General features: G+C 48.0%; 1 protein-coding gene across 1 annotated transcript in view; it reads left to right on the top strand.

Moving 5' to 3' along the window:
* GPR179 (G protein-coupled receptor 179) overlaps nt 1–13,524 on the top strand; it is a 449,627-nt gene extending 436,103 nt beyond the window's left edge. The window contains exon 11 of the mRNA XM_069634662.1: nt 5,372–13,524. Within this exon, the coding sequence (XP_069490763.1) occupies nt 5,372–8,869 (3,498 nt within the window). The 3' untranslated portion in view covers nt 8,870–13,524. The remainder of the gene's footprint in view (nt 1–5,371) is intronic.
* The last annotated feature ends 256 nt before the right edge of the window (nt 13,525–13,780 follow it).

Raw genomic sequence — 13,780 nt, 5'->3', positions numbered from 1 at the left:
AGATGATGTCCCCTCCATCTGTCTGCCTTGTACATTCCTCTGCCACTACAATGCTCTCCCAGCAAATTCTTTGTTTTTTGTACACTTTATTTTTGGATTCTTTACTTTGTCACAATCAATGTTTGACCCTCCGCACATGAGCCAGGCTGGCTGCATGCTCAACATCCTGGGGGAGATCAGGCAAGGGGTCATCATAGTCCTACTCCCCAAGAGCCTGGACTGTTCATTTGGTCATGGCAAAGGGGCACACACCCTACTTATCTGCTTTTGAAGGCTTTCGTTCACCATGGGCTTCTACGCCGCTGTGGGCGACACAATGTCCAGCTCAGGGGATTGCTGCATGAGCCCGTGATACTCAGCGAATTGCAGGTTCTTTTTAACCACAGCAATGCCAAGATGTTTGAGCACCCGTTAGCCAGCCAGATTTGCAAATGGTTGCACTGAAACTGTGCAGACATGATTAGCATGCTTCAATTCCACAGGCCCATGACCTATAATCATCAACATCTCCTTTATATGTTGTGCATGCATGTCATTACAGCAAGGGCATAGTTAGAGAAGGTACAAGCCACATCAAACAAACCTTCACCAGAGACACTGTTGCCCTCATTACAAGTTATCCAGTCCGGATATAACGGTGCCGGTAAAACCGTACCGGCACCGTTTTCCAGACCGGCTAACTACAAGTTCTGTGGCCATGTGGTGTTAAACCCGGCAGGTCTGACTTTGCAGGCATTACGCCACCGGCCGCAGACGGATGTGGAAACCCCGGCAGCATTACTAGATAGTGCTGGTGTTTCCACTCCCATAGGACTCCATGGGAATGGGGATTTACAGAATGCCCCGGTAATGCCCTGGTAAATCCGGCAAGTCCGGAGCCGGTAAATCCCCACGAGTCCGGCGGCAGCCTGCCGGGTTTTACCGCTAGACTCGTAATGAGGCCCGCTGAAAAAAGGAGTATTTATTGATAGTCCAAACATTAAGATATTTAGAGTAAAACATTTACAACACAGCATTCATGAATAGCCAGCAGCGAAAAGCAGTAAAATCATTATCCTTCAAAAGCAACTGAGTTCTTCACTCTTCTTCTGCTGCAAGATGGCTGTGGGTTCAAATCCTTGCAATCAACCCGGCTGTAGCCAAGTCCCCTGCCTACCTCTTGGGGTAAAGGGTGAAGCCATGAGGGCCTGGTGCTGCCACCCTCTAAGGGAGGGTTATTGTGCAGGGAGGATCCCCTGGCTTGCCCAGCCATGTTGTATGGCATGGGCCTGTCCCAAGAAACCACCTAAATGCATTCTTGTGGCTCTTAGCAGGGCTCCCCAGGTCCAGCTAACCTAAACCCACTGGAACATATGCACAGTGTTGTTGTAAACATTTCTAGTTAAGAGTGTGTGCAAGGAATTTGAATCGCTCCTTCCCCACAAGACCTTCCGCCTAAAGCAACATGGCCGCAAGCGACAGAATGCTGCCGTTGCCAGGAATCAGGGATCTCATAAATGTCATCCACCCTAGCACCTAAGTCCAGGCACACACGAGTCTGAAGAACCTAAAGATTATATTAAAGATGCCACGCCCCTCAAATAGTTCATGTGCACAAGTGACTGTGCATGGTAAATCAGTGTTAATTCCATTCCAGTATCCTGCACGCATATTGTAAATCCAAAATGGTGGTTGGCCTTGGTTAAGGCTCGGCCCGCTTGTAGGAAAGCTAGAGACAGAGCCATTGAAAGGACTTGGAAGTCGCAAACCATCCAATCCAACATAGAACCTAATATTCATGAACAGATGAATGCATTCAAGTATAGGTGATCCCTGGGGCGGCGTCCGACTGCTATAAAAGCCAGGAAGGTCTCTTGAGTAGTGTGCTTATTTAGAAACAATGCAGCAGCATGTTGGATGCAGACGTCTAGAGGGGAGAAGAGGGCTGGGGAGAAGGCCAGCAAGCAAGGAGGAAAGGAAAGAGTAAGTATAATTAAGGCTTTCCTGTTTTTTGGGCCTTTTTTCTGTATTTATCCACATTTAATTTGTGTCATATAAAGAGATAATTTGCAACCAGTATTTTTCTGCATTTATTAAAACACGCATGTAGCCATATAGGAAAGACATGCTAACTCAATTTTCTTCCATAACAAACGGTTGCTGCTGTGACTGCTGCTGCCTTAAGGTATATGCTCAGGGACGTCATTTCACCAAAATGCCAGGGGTAGCGGAAGTGACACCACGCGACCATTGACCTCTAATGACATCACCCTGAAGTGACATCACGAGAAGCGATGGAACACAACGTTTCACCCCTTGACAAAACAGGAAGTGGCATCACATAGCATTGTTTCTAAGTATACTATGGAAAATATGGTTAAGATATCACTGTAAAGTGATATACATTTCATACAAGAATGGATCACCATATGCATCGTTAATATCAGCACATATAGGCCAAATTACTGTGAATGCAAGCAGACGTCCAAGGCGAAACGATAATGATGTGTTATTATATAGCACTTACGCTTAAGTGCTTCATATAGAATAAATATACATACACTATCACCCAATCTGTGTTGGTACTCATTTATCAACCTCAGCAGGATGAAAGGCTGAGTTCACCTGCAGATCACACGCACATTGAAGCAGCGAGCAATCAACCCAGTGAGTTATCTTGACGGCTATAGCTATCAGAAAACCAGCACTCCAGAAACAAAGAGCCACATGCTGCTGGCCACAGCCCAGGATTCTCAATTTTAAAAAAAAATAATGTTTAGGGGTAGCAAGGGAGACCACAGGGTTAGCAAGGGAGAACTCAGGGGTTGCAGATGCGACCCCTGGCAACCCCTAAATGACATCCCTGTATATGCTGTCAGAAATTTGAAGAACGTTAGTGCTATTTTTATACAACTATTACACTCTCCATGCTGCCAATCTCCAATGAGATTGCCCTGTGATGTATGAGTGACATCATTAAGAACAGACAGAAAGGCCTGTTTTTCTGTTTTTTCCCTTTTTATAAATAAATACAGACAGAAAGCAGATCGATTTCTTTTTGTATTTATGTGTAAAAATCAGTAAAAACTGAAAACTGGAAGCCTTAATTATAATTGTTCTTTCATAAAAGGCTTAATACCAGTGAGTGGTTTCTGAGCGCTGGATCAGGATTCTAACCTGTGTTGCGCTGCGTTATCTGGCTTCCAAGACAAACGCGTTGCCCCTGAGCTATCCTTCCTCACCAAGTAGTTGACTACAATGGGGGAAGAGGAGACTAGAAAGGTGAAAGACCATGCGGTGGTTGGAGATATAATGAAGAGAAGTGAGAGAGGAGCAAACACATCCTAAACCAGAGGTGTTTGGGAGAGGTAGCGGTATGAGCACTTGGAAGAATGTCATAGAGGTTGAGAGAAAGACGAGGAGAGACCAGAAGCTGGAGGTGAGATTGCCTTAGGCACAGGCCCATTGCAAGTCATCCAGGAGTTAGGTGAGGACAAGGTGTTGGTGACTAAAGCTGGGAACCTGAGGCAGGAAAGTGGAAGAACAAGCAGAAGCCAGCCTGTAGAGAAGCTCGGATGGCCAGCCGGCCTCCATACCACCCTGTGCTGTTCCACCAGCTGGAAAGCCCAGTTGGTAAGCATCTTGGTGGAAGTTTTACGGTTCAGCTTGTTGGTATCCTGACACTACTGCAGGGAGATCATTGTCTACAGTTCAGGTGTCTGGGCAAAAAGTGACATTTCAGGTGGGAAAATGGCCAAAATTGGCAATTTAGTGCAGTTGGAGAAACTGGCAAATCAGGGAATTTTGGCCAGAATGCACCAATTCTTTCACAGTGAATTTTAGCCATTTTCTCCACCGCTGATCCTGGGACTAAAGACTAAGGGAAAGTCCCAAGGGAAAAGGGCCTGTGAAGCATGTGGACAATTGGATCTGAAAGTTAATTTTTGTTTTAACAATAAAAATGTGTTTTTGTGAACTCCTGAGTAGGACTAATGTTCCCTCATCCTACTTCATGACATAAGCATAGCACCACAATGCTAAAGGGTTGGGGGTTTCTGACCATGCTCGGTTAAACAGACAAGAATGAATCACAATACAGAATGGGCCGGCTTATCCTATTCGGCCATGATACTTGCTGGACTGGCCCTTGCCTAAGATGTTGAGGCCCAAGTCCTCTGTTGGGCTCTTCAAGAAAAACATAAGACAGGAATTGCTATAGTGACCAGAATCCCTTTACCATTACAGAAATGGAGCATAAACTCAAACAAGAGTTTGTCTATGGTGTTTTCTTGGACCTAACTCGCCATCCAAATGAAAAGCCATGAGCTCTCCCTAAAGTATGTTACCTTCTGTCACCAAAAGAGCTGAATGCATCATCCAGCCACGTACTGCTGTGATAAACAATCTCTCATCTGCAGTGGATGCAAGGCAAAGGAACTATGCCCGTCCTTCCCCTTTTAAATTGTGCAACACAATACGTAAGAGTCCCTTTATTAGGCATGCTTGCATCACCATCGTAGAGTGAGCATGCTCTGTTTGGCAACACTGTCCTTCTACACACGCTAATTGAGAGGGTGATTAGGAACCATGTTGATAAGGAAAGCCAGCCTCCCCTGGAAACCATGTTGCGAATCCACTGTGAAACTATAGAGGAAATGGACCTCCCTTGAGTAGTATCCTGGGCGTGTGAGCCCCCATGGCTCCTGCAACAGGGGAAGCTTGTGCTCCCACAGTAGACCCATTCTCTCTGATGCAGCTTCTGTGCTCCTGAGCCGGGGAGTCACTTGCTCCTAACAATACTGTTTCTGCTCTTGCGGCCAAGCAGGTATGCACCCTCCTTCCCACATTGCTGTGGCTGCACTTATGCCTATTGTTATTGGCAAGGGTAACACAATCTGATCCCTCCCTGGTTGGGAAGGGAAGCATATCTCGAAACTCGCACACTTTGGGTGGGCGTCGCCCACCATGGAATCTGTTCACTCACCCACCTATGCCATAACCAGTTCATACACTTCAATGGGCTCTCACCCACCAAAAACAACATATTATGTTTTCACCTACCCTGGGGACACACACACAGAGTTGAGAGATATGGGAGAGAAAGTAGAAATGGGTGAAAAATGTGTAGGTATAGAACTGTAGCAAAGATCGGAGAGCTTGCACAGGGATAAGGTGGAAGTGGAAGATGAGAGTGAAGGAAAGGTGGTGCAGAGGGATGTAAGATTAAAAGAAGAAAGAACTCATTGGATGGGGCTAAAAGTAACATCTGAAAAGCTAAACTAGGGGTCACAGGAGTATGGAAGTAATAGTAATGTCAAATGCCAATAATAATTCATATAGGCACTGATTATTGACTTGTTCGTTTTCTAATAGTCATCTCCAATTTTCTTAGGATGAACTGAAAAAACTGTATGCTCAACTAGAGGTTCACAAGACCAAGAAGATGACCACCAATAACCCACACCTGCAGAAGAAGAGAAGCTCTCGGAGAGGGCTAGGCCGCTCTATAATGAGGCGCATCACCGAAATCCCAGACTCTGTGTCCCGCCAGCACAGCCGCGATGAGAAGGATAGTGGCAGTGGAACAGGCAGCTACCCTGGCTCCTACAAGAAGAAGACCAGCGAAGCAGGCAGCTCCAGCGTTAAAGTGAAGGACGAGTCCCTTAAGCACAAGGTCTTCTCACTGAAGAAGTCCCACAGCACCTACGACCATGTCCGGGATCAGAAAGAGCACTCCCCACCAAGGCTAGAGAGTTCATGCAAGGATGCGTCTCTTCGGGACTCCCTCATGAGGAAGAAACTGGCAAAGAAGGCCTCCCAGAAATCCAACAATGACTCTATGGATGAGGCCCCGCTAGTCTACAAGTCTGTGAGCGCCCATAATCTTCTAACGGAGAAGCGACCACTCCATCCCAAGGGCAGCAACTTACAGAAATCGCTCAGCGTTCTCACTAGCACAAAGGAAAAGGCTCTGCTGGTGACCGGCCGAGCTTTCCAGGTAGGCGATAGCTGCCAGCTTGTTAGAGAAAAGGAGGGGGAAAGAATGGCAGAGAGAGGCACCAGTCCGCAACCATCAGATTCTACCATTAGCCAAGGTGCCATCAAAGGGACTGACCAAGCACCAGATGATGTCAAACAGCCTGGCCAACTCTACGAGGGAGTCCGAAGTTCTCTCTTGGCAGGAAGCTTTGACAAGTCTGAGGTTTGCCCCTGGGAGCTGCAAGACCTTCCGTCTGCCATTTCGGAGAGCAAAACCCAAAAGCATGTGACCTACGCCCCCATAAAATGCAGCAGCGTTGACACCTCTCACTTGTCAGGGAAGCTCCATGATGCCAGCAGCAAGCCAGCACAGCCCACCAAGCACCAGAGTGTGATTGACAGCCTAGACAAGACAGAGGTGTGCCCCTGGGAGTATCAAGAACCAGCTCAGACTCCAGACCACCCTCCTAGCGCCACCACAGAATCCCCACCTGCAGTGCCCAGCAAGCCACAAACACCTCAAGGGATGGAACCTTGTAGAAAGGCAGAGGATGCATGTGCCAATGAAACCTTCAAAAAAGGGGTGACAAAAGAGGCAAGCACCAAAGACAAAAAACTATCCTGGTCACCTATGGCCATCAGAGTAAGGCCAGGTGCAGCAACCCCAAAGGTGGGCGAAATCGGTCCCAGAGAGGGTGGATCGCCAGCAGTTCTGCCCTCACTACACAAGGTGAGACCATTTGGCCCAAGGTCAACCTCAGAGGACATTGGTGGCACCGAAACAGCGCAGAGAAGCATTTCTCCAATGAAAACCCAGAGCCTGAAGGAGCTTCCCCAGAAGAAAACTTTAAAAGGCTTGGTGCTGGCTATGAGGGCATTTAAGGGGCCGATACTGCTGAAGGCAGACTCTACTGAGAAAGACAGGAGGGAAAATGAGGCGTGTCTTCAAAAAGGCAACACTGAGGCCAATGCTAGGAAAGAGAAATTAAACCTGGCTGAGATATGTCCATGGGACACCGAAATGGCTCAAATAAACACATCAGCAGAGGAGGTCTCCAACAAAATCCCAAAGCCAGTTCTGGAGAAAGCCAATAGCAAGCATGCAGACATCGGTCTCCACGTGTCTGAAGAGACCAAGCCTAGCCATCAAAAGAACCATTCCATTAAAACAACTGAAGTCTGCCCTTGGGAGGAAAATGGACGACAAGCAAACTTTGACCAAGATCACTTATCCCTTACCAGAGTTACCAACAAGGAGGAAGCCAGCCTGGTCGACACAGGGAACATCTCACCCATGCCCAAGGTGCAGAAACAGAGCAGCATCCGTGAGATGGTCTGCCCCTGGGAGAGCCTGGATGAGCAACCGGAGAATCAAATCAGCAGGCCTAGGGATCAAACGGCAGACAGCGCAGCCAGCGTGGAGAGCAAAAGCAAAAAGGAAGAGGTGTGCCCCTGCGAGAACCTGGACAGAGAGGATCCCCCAGGACAGCACAGCTCATCCGAGAGCAAAAGCATCCTTCAGAGCAAAGGAATGTCAAAGACATCGGATAGCTTGGACAGCAAGCGAGGGGACATTTGCCCGTGGGAGAGCCTAGATTCAGAGGAGCCTCCTGGGACACTTAGCAAGTCAGGAAGCCGGTCCCCTGATCAAGGGGTTGCTCTGAAGAAATCAGACAGCACGGACAGCAGGAGGGGCCAAATCTGCCCCTGGGAACTAATTAATGAAGACCCCAGTATTAAAGCAGAGGTCTGCCCCTGGGAGCTAGGCGATCCTCTAACGGAGATCAATAGAACAAGTAAAGAAGGGCATAGCGCTTTCCAAAGTCGCAAGGGCACAAGGGCGGGGAAAGACACCTCAAGAAATTCTGGAGGAAACACCACTCCAAGAAAATTGGAAAGAGTCAGCAGTCAGAGAGACGCAATATGTCCCTGGGAGAGCCTCGACTCCCAGGAGTCTCCCGGAATACTCAGCCCCTCCACAAGCAAACTTTTTGATCAGGGTCCAGTTATTCTGAAAGCATCAGATAGTCTGGACAGCAAGCGGGATGAAGTTTGCCCCTGGGAGAGTGTGGATTCAGAGGAACCTTTGGGAACCTTGAGCAAATCTGGAAGCAGAACCTCAGAGCAAGGAGTCTCTCTCTCTGGGAAGTCAGACAGCCGAAGGGAGGAGATTTGCCCGTGGGAAGCTCTGGAGGAAAAGAACAGCATTAAAGTGGAAGTATGTCCTTGGGAGACAGAAAGCGTCACGGCCACTATTACAAAACAGAAGACCACGCAAGAATCAAGTCACCTCAACTTGGAGGACACTCCAACTGACCAACTGCAAGAGGGGGGGAGTGCTTGGGAGTGCGAGGATACAATGCCTCTCACTAAAAGCCTGAGCAAAAGTGAAGAGAAGATGAGAGACCTGTGTGGGGAAGGAACTCAACATTCCAAACGCTTTGCCAGAAAGTGGAACTATTCCCTAAACAAAAAAACGAGTGACATGGCATGGGAGGAAGGAGACACGCAGAGCATTGCAAAGAAAGCAAGGTTGGGGATTGACGAGGTCCACACCCAAACAAGTCTTGGACCGCTTTCTCCAACAGACACGCAGAGACCCATCGTGTGTCAAGACCCAGAAGGAACCAGCTCAGTCCAGGACCAAGGGTCCCCCAAGATACACCATGTGGACACCGTAAGGGCAACTATATGCCCATGGGAGGTACTTGAAGAACCCACTGCGACAGCAACCGAGGAGGGCAGCCAAGGCCCTGACAGAGCCCAGGAGGTTTGCCCCTGGGAGGCAAGTGAAGACCATCCCACCTGCAGCCCCACTGGGAAAAGCAATGCAGCAGAACCTCCAAAAGGTGATGTCAAGATGCCAAACACAACAAAAAAGCCTGAGGTGTGCCCGTGGGATTTTGAGTAATGCATTGTGATGGTGGGCGATAGCTGGAGAGCCTGGGGTGCCAATTGTTCTAACAAGTAGGTAGGGGAGTCCAGAGTAGGAATGGCTCAGAAAATGCAATGTCCATTTCCTCGCAGAGCCAGAGTTTGACAGGCAGATCTCCCCAATCCTTTGAAGAGAAGTTGGTGGACATGATACCATAAAGGACTGCAAGGGTGGGAGGTTCCACCTTGCTAACGCCTGAAGGGCCAAGCAATGGGAAACAGCTGCATAGGGGCTGGGCCACTCATTGGGCATGGACTCTAGCTGTCATGGTGCTGAAGCCAGCAAAGGATCACCAGGCTAGCCAAAATACTTCAGAAGAGATAACCCTTTGGTTTCATCCCACATGAGCTGGCTGGCGAAATGAGTTTAGACCCTCGTTTGCTCTTCAGTTATTCCAGAATCAAGAAAGCCGGCTGCAACAGGAACATTTCAGGCCCGTCTCTTCCGCGTAGAGGTCGGACAACACAATCCAGAAGTGATCAAGAGTTCAAGGAGTACGCTGCTCAGGAAAAGCACCGCCAGAGCACCCCTGCTATTTAAGGACTGCGTTTATAGAGACCATTCTGCTTCTGGTTGGGATCCTAGCGAGTCCAACACAAAAATTGTGAGCAACCTGCTCAAAGGCCTTTTGGCCATCCAACCACAAGTTCAAACAATGCACATTTTGGGTCCAGATGGAAGCCCGACCCCAACGTCCCATCACAATGCACTGCACATGTTATGCTTTTAACAAGAACCAAGTAGGAATACCCCAGAAGTGACCAGTCGTAGTTTCTGCCCGAAGGCCTGTCACCCTTGGGTGCCTTTTTTGGCAAATGCAAGAGCAGCTTCTGTGCTGGGTACTGTGACCAGCACCGGGTGGTTGCATTTAAGGTTGGACTTTATCAGGGGTCCAAAACCTTAAGCCTACCAGATGTTTTAGATTATGGTTCAGCTGATGCTCCCCATTGCCTATGCTGCCTAGGGCTGACGGGATGTATAGACCAAAACATCTGGAGAGCCACAGGTTACAGACCTTAATGGACAAAGCAATGCAGCTTAACGATAAGTGAGCAGGGCTAGCTGCTCAAATACAAAATGGGGTGTTTTCCACCATTTTTAGTAACTTTCGTATTGCAAGAAATATTGTCTGCCTGTTGGCTACCATGGAGGAAGAACTGCAGGATCCATGTCTCGCAGTCCTTGTAATCGCCTCACAGGGCTAAGTATTATGCAAAATAAAAAAAAAAGAAACCATACTTTCAGCCGTCCATGCCAACCAGGCAAGCAGAAGCCATCACAAGCCAGCAGTTGTTCACCTGAAGATCACGCTGTGACAGCAAGCAAGAACATTAGTTTCCCATTGTGTATTGCAATATACAACACAGGAGAGCTCAAGTCTATCCAGACCAAACAAGGTGGTTAGCAAAAGAGCGCAACCGTACAGCAGTGCACTACTCAACCCTTATGTTGACAAACCAACCAGCCTCCTGTCGAACAGGCTGGTCAGAACCGCCAACTCTCAATGGCTTGTCCCGACTGGCCGTGCCCAGAAACCACAGCCAACAAGGAGCAAGACACATCACCTCTCGACCACCCAGCCAATAGTTTGGTTGATCAAGCTGGATGAACAGTTTATTTTACCATCCAAGTATTCATGTTTGTTTTTAATCCTTTTAAAAAATGATGGAACTCGCTTTATCCTATTACTGGAACACTAAGTGAAGGCAAGCGAAACAGCGGGTGCTTGTATGTAAGTTAACATCAACAATGCATGCTATGGTGCTGTCACCTCTTGTGTGGACATTCATGGGAGTGGTGGAGTATATGAAGTGGGTGGGTCACTGCTTTTGTGTTTGTGAGTGACCAGGAGCCATACAGTGTGTACTATGGGGATTCACCCCTGGAGTAAGTTAACAGGAGCAACAACAAGCAATGCAGGGAACAACACCGGTGCAGTGCGTGCTGGCAGCCACTGCTTGCAGATGAATCAAGGAAGGCCGACATATTTTGCAGCCCTCTGGACAGAATGACGTTTAAGGAGCTTCTGGCTTGGCAGAGACTGTGCATGCAGGATTCAGAAGGTTTACGGTTTTTGAAACAGTTCCCGGGTATAAAAGTCTCTGCTTCTTCCTTTTCTGTTACATGATGACTGGTGGATTCGGGATGGGGGGGGGGGGGGGTTAGGTTGGGTGCCTGCAAACTTTGGCTCACCAGATGTTGTGAACTACAACTCCCATCAGCCCAAGCCAGCAGAGTCAATGATGAGTTCTCATGGGAGTCAATGTCCAAAAACATCTGGAGGGCCTCCGGTTGCATACCCCTTGAACACAAAGAGCATCCTGGGGTGTATTGCTATACTTTGCTACAGAGGCCTTCTGTAGCCTTTGTGGGGATGTGAGGCCTTGAATGTAACGCAGGCACTGATGGGGACCATGACAGTGGTTTCAGGTCCCAGGAGATGGAGTTCCAGAAGGTCTTTTTTAGTGACCAGTCTGGCTGCTGGATGGTAGACCACCAGATCCACGTGAGAGATGTAATCCCTTGACAGGCCAGCATAATGTGAGTCATAAACCAGAAAGAAGTTAAAGGTTGTTCGCATTACCACTGAGCGGTTCTCTGCATGGATGAATTGTGTTTTAGTTACCTGGAGTGGTTCGGTGTGTGCTGACGGTAGTCCTTGCTGTGTCCAAGTTAACAGGAATGGTTCAGAGTATGCTGATGGTGGTCCCTCCGGAGTCCCACGTTAACAGGAGTGGTGAAGCGTGTGTTGACAGTGGTCCTTGCTGTGTCCAAGTTAACAGGAGTGGTTCAGAGTGTGCTGATGGTGGTCTCTGCCTTGTCCAAGTTAACATGAAAAGTGCAGCGTGTGTTGACAGTGGTCCTTGCTGTGTCCAAGTTAACAGGAGTGGTTCAGAGTATGCTGATGGGGGTCCCTGCGGAGTGCAAGTTAACAGGAGTGGTGCAGTGTGTGTGGACAGTGGTTCTTGCTGTGTCCAAGTTAACAGGAGTGGTTCGGAGTGTGCTGATGGTGGTACCTGCTGTGTCCAAGTTAACAGGAGTGGTGCAGCATGTGTGGAGGTAGTCCCTGCCATTTCCAAGTTAACCGGAGTGATGCAGCGTGTGTGGACAGTGGTTCTTGCTGTGTCCAAGTTAACAGGAGTGATGCAGCGTGTGTGGACAGTGGTTCTTGCTGTGCCCAGGTTAACAGGAGTGGTACACAGTGTACCAAGGTGAACCACTGCTTGTGTTTAAGTTGACGGGGGCTACAGTGGCTTTTGAAGATTATTTGTGTGTACACTAGCAGAAGTGTTGCCGTGCATGAACAACCGACAGGGCAGTGCATCAGAGTATTGATGCTTTTGTGTATGTTGACCATAGGAGGGCTTGTTGAGACACAAATGGCAAAATCCAGTCTGGTTTTCTGGCTAGCCCCGTTGAATAGGTTGGAGAACTATGTACAGACAATGATTTCCAGGGAAGACTATTTGGATACTTCATGGTCTTAAGGAAAACCTGACCGGATTTTACTATTGTGTTGACAAGCCCATCCTAGTTAGCAGGGCCGGGCTGGTAGCAAGGTCAGACTGGGGCCTAAAATGGTCTCGGGCACCAATGAAAAAGTGGCCCACAGTTGCAAATGACAATTCATTCCTATGTGATAGACTGTTTGAATAGTGCCCAAGGGAGAGTTGTTTGATAAAATGTGATGAAAATTGTGCAAGTTAAATAATAGTTATTCAGCAACACTGGTCAAAACTACTAGCCGCTTGGTAAAGTAACTCATCAAACTGGCCCACATTGGCCAAAAAATTGGTCCGCTTTGAACAAAAAAAACTGGCCCACACTAGCATTTTGCGTTTTTTTGGTTTGGGCATTGCCCTATTGCCCAGGCCGAGCCAGTATGGTACACAAAATAGGCCTGGGCACCAGTAAAAAGTGTCCCACAATCGCAAATTCCTTTGCATTACTTTTTGCCATAAACTGAGTTGTAGCTGGAGGCCCATTTTTTAGTAAACTTTGTGGTAAGTAGAGAATTTGAATGCATATTGAGTCAATTACACTGGTAAAATAAAAATAAGAGCTACCAGCTGCACACAGCATGAGTCATCCCAAAAGTGGCCCATGCACCTCCCCGCCCCCTGGGCCTTGCCCTATAGACCAGTCCGGGCCTGATAGTTAACAAAGTGTTGCAGTGTGCGCGGACGATCACCGCTTATGTGTAAGTTAACAGGAGTAATGCAGCGCGTGCTGAGGAGGGTATTTTTGCGATTGCGCAAGAAAGCAGTTTCACGGGGAAGGCAAAGTGTTCAATTCCTTGTTCCACCAAATGTGTTTTATTTTCCTTCTCGTCCTCCGTAGTTTTTTTGTTGCATAATTTCAATGTTTACAAATTGTAACCAGACGTGAGTTTTGGTCACCTTTACAAAGTAAAGGCCATGTCACTGGGGGAAGAGGAATAGTTTTGTTCAAAAAACAGAACTTTGGTGTTGGTGCCACCGCCCCCTCCCCACCCGGACACATGACTGGGAGGGCAGGACGTTATTGTACCGATGTTTGTTGGAAGTTTATTGATGGGGAAGAAGAGATGTCTCTTACTCCTGATTTGTGGGAAATATACATACTTCTGAAATAAATACATTTTATTGAAATGTTTGTCTAACGCCGGTCTGTGAAGGTGGGTGGTCTGCTCCCTCTCCAGGGTTTGTTGCAGGTCCTGGAAGACCCATCTATCAGGAGAGACCACAGCCCAGCTGATGAGCATGAGAGACACACTGAAGGAACCGCATTTCAGAATTGGACCATGGGTGAGAAACACTGCAGTGGCCAAATGCATTGGGGAGGAGAGCGAAATCTGGAACCGGTCCCAGAGGAGAGTTAAATCCATAGTCACGTTTAAGCTCACTG

The sequence above is a fragment of the Ambystoma mexicanum genome, chromosome 13, assembly GCF_040938575.1.
Source record: "Ambystoma mexicanum isolate Mex_15411 chromosome 13, UKY_AmexF1_1, whole genome shotgun sequence".
NCBI classification, from domain to species: Eukaryota; Metazoa; Chordata; class Amphibia; order Caudata; family Ambystomatidae; genus Ambystoma; species Ambystoma mexicanum.
Note: the sequence above shows the minus strand (reverse complement) of the source record. Positions and strands in the feature narration are given on the sequence as shown.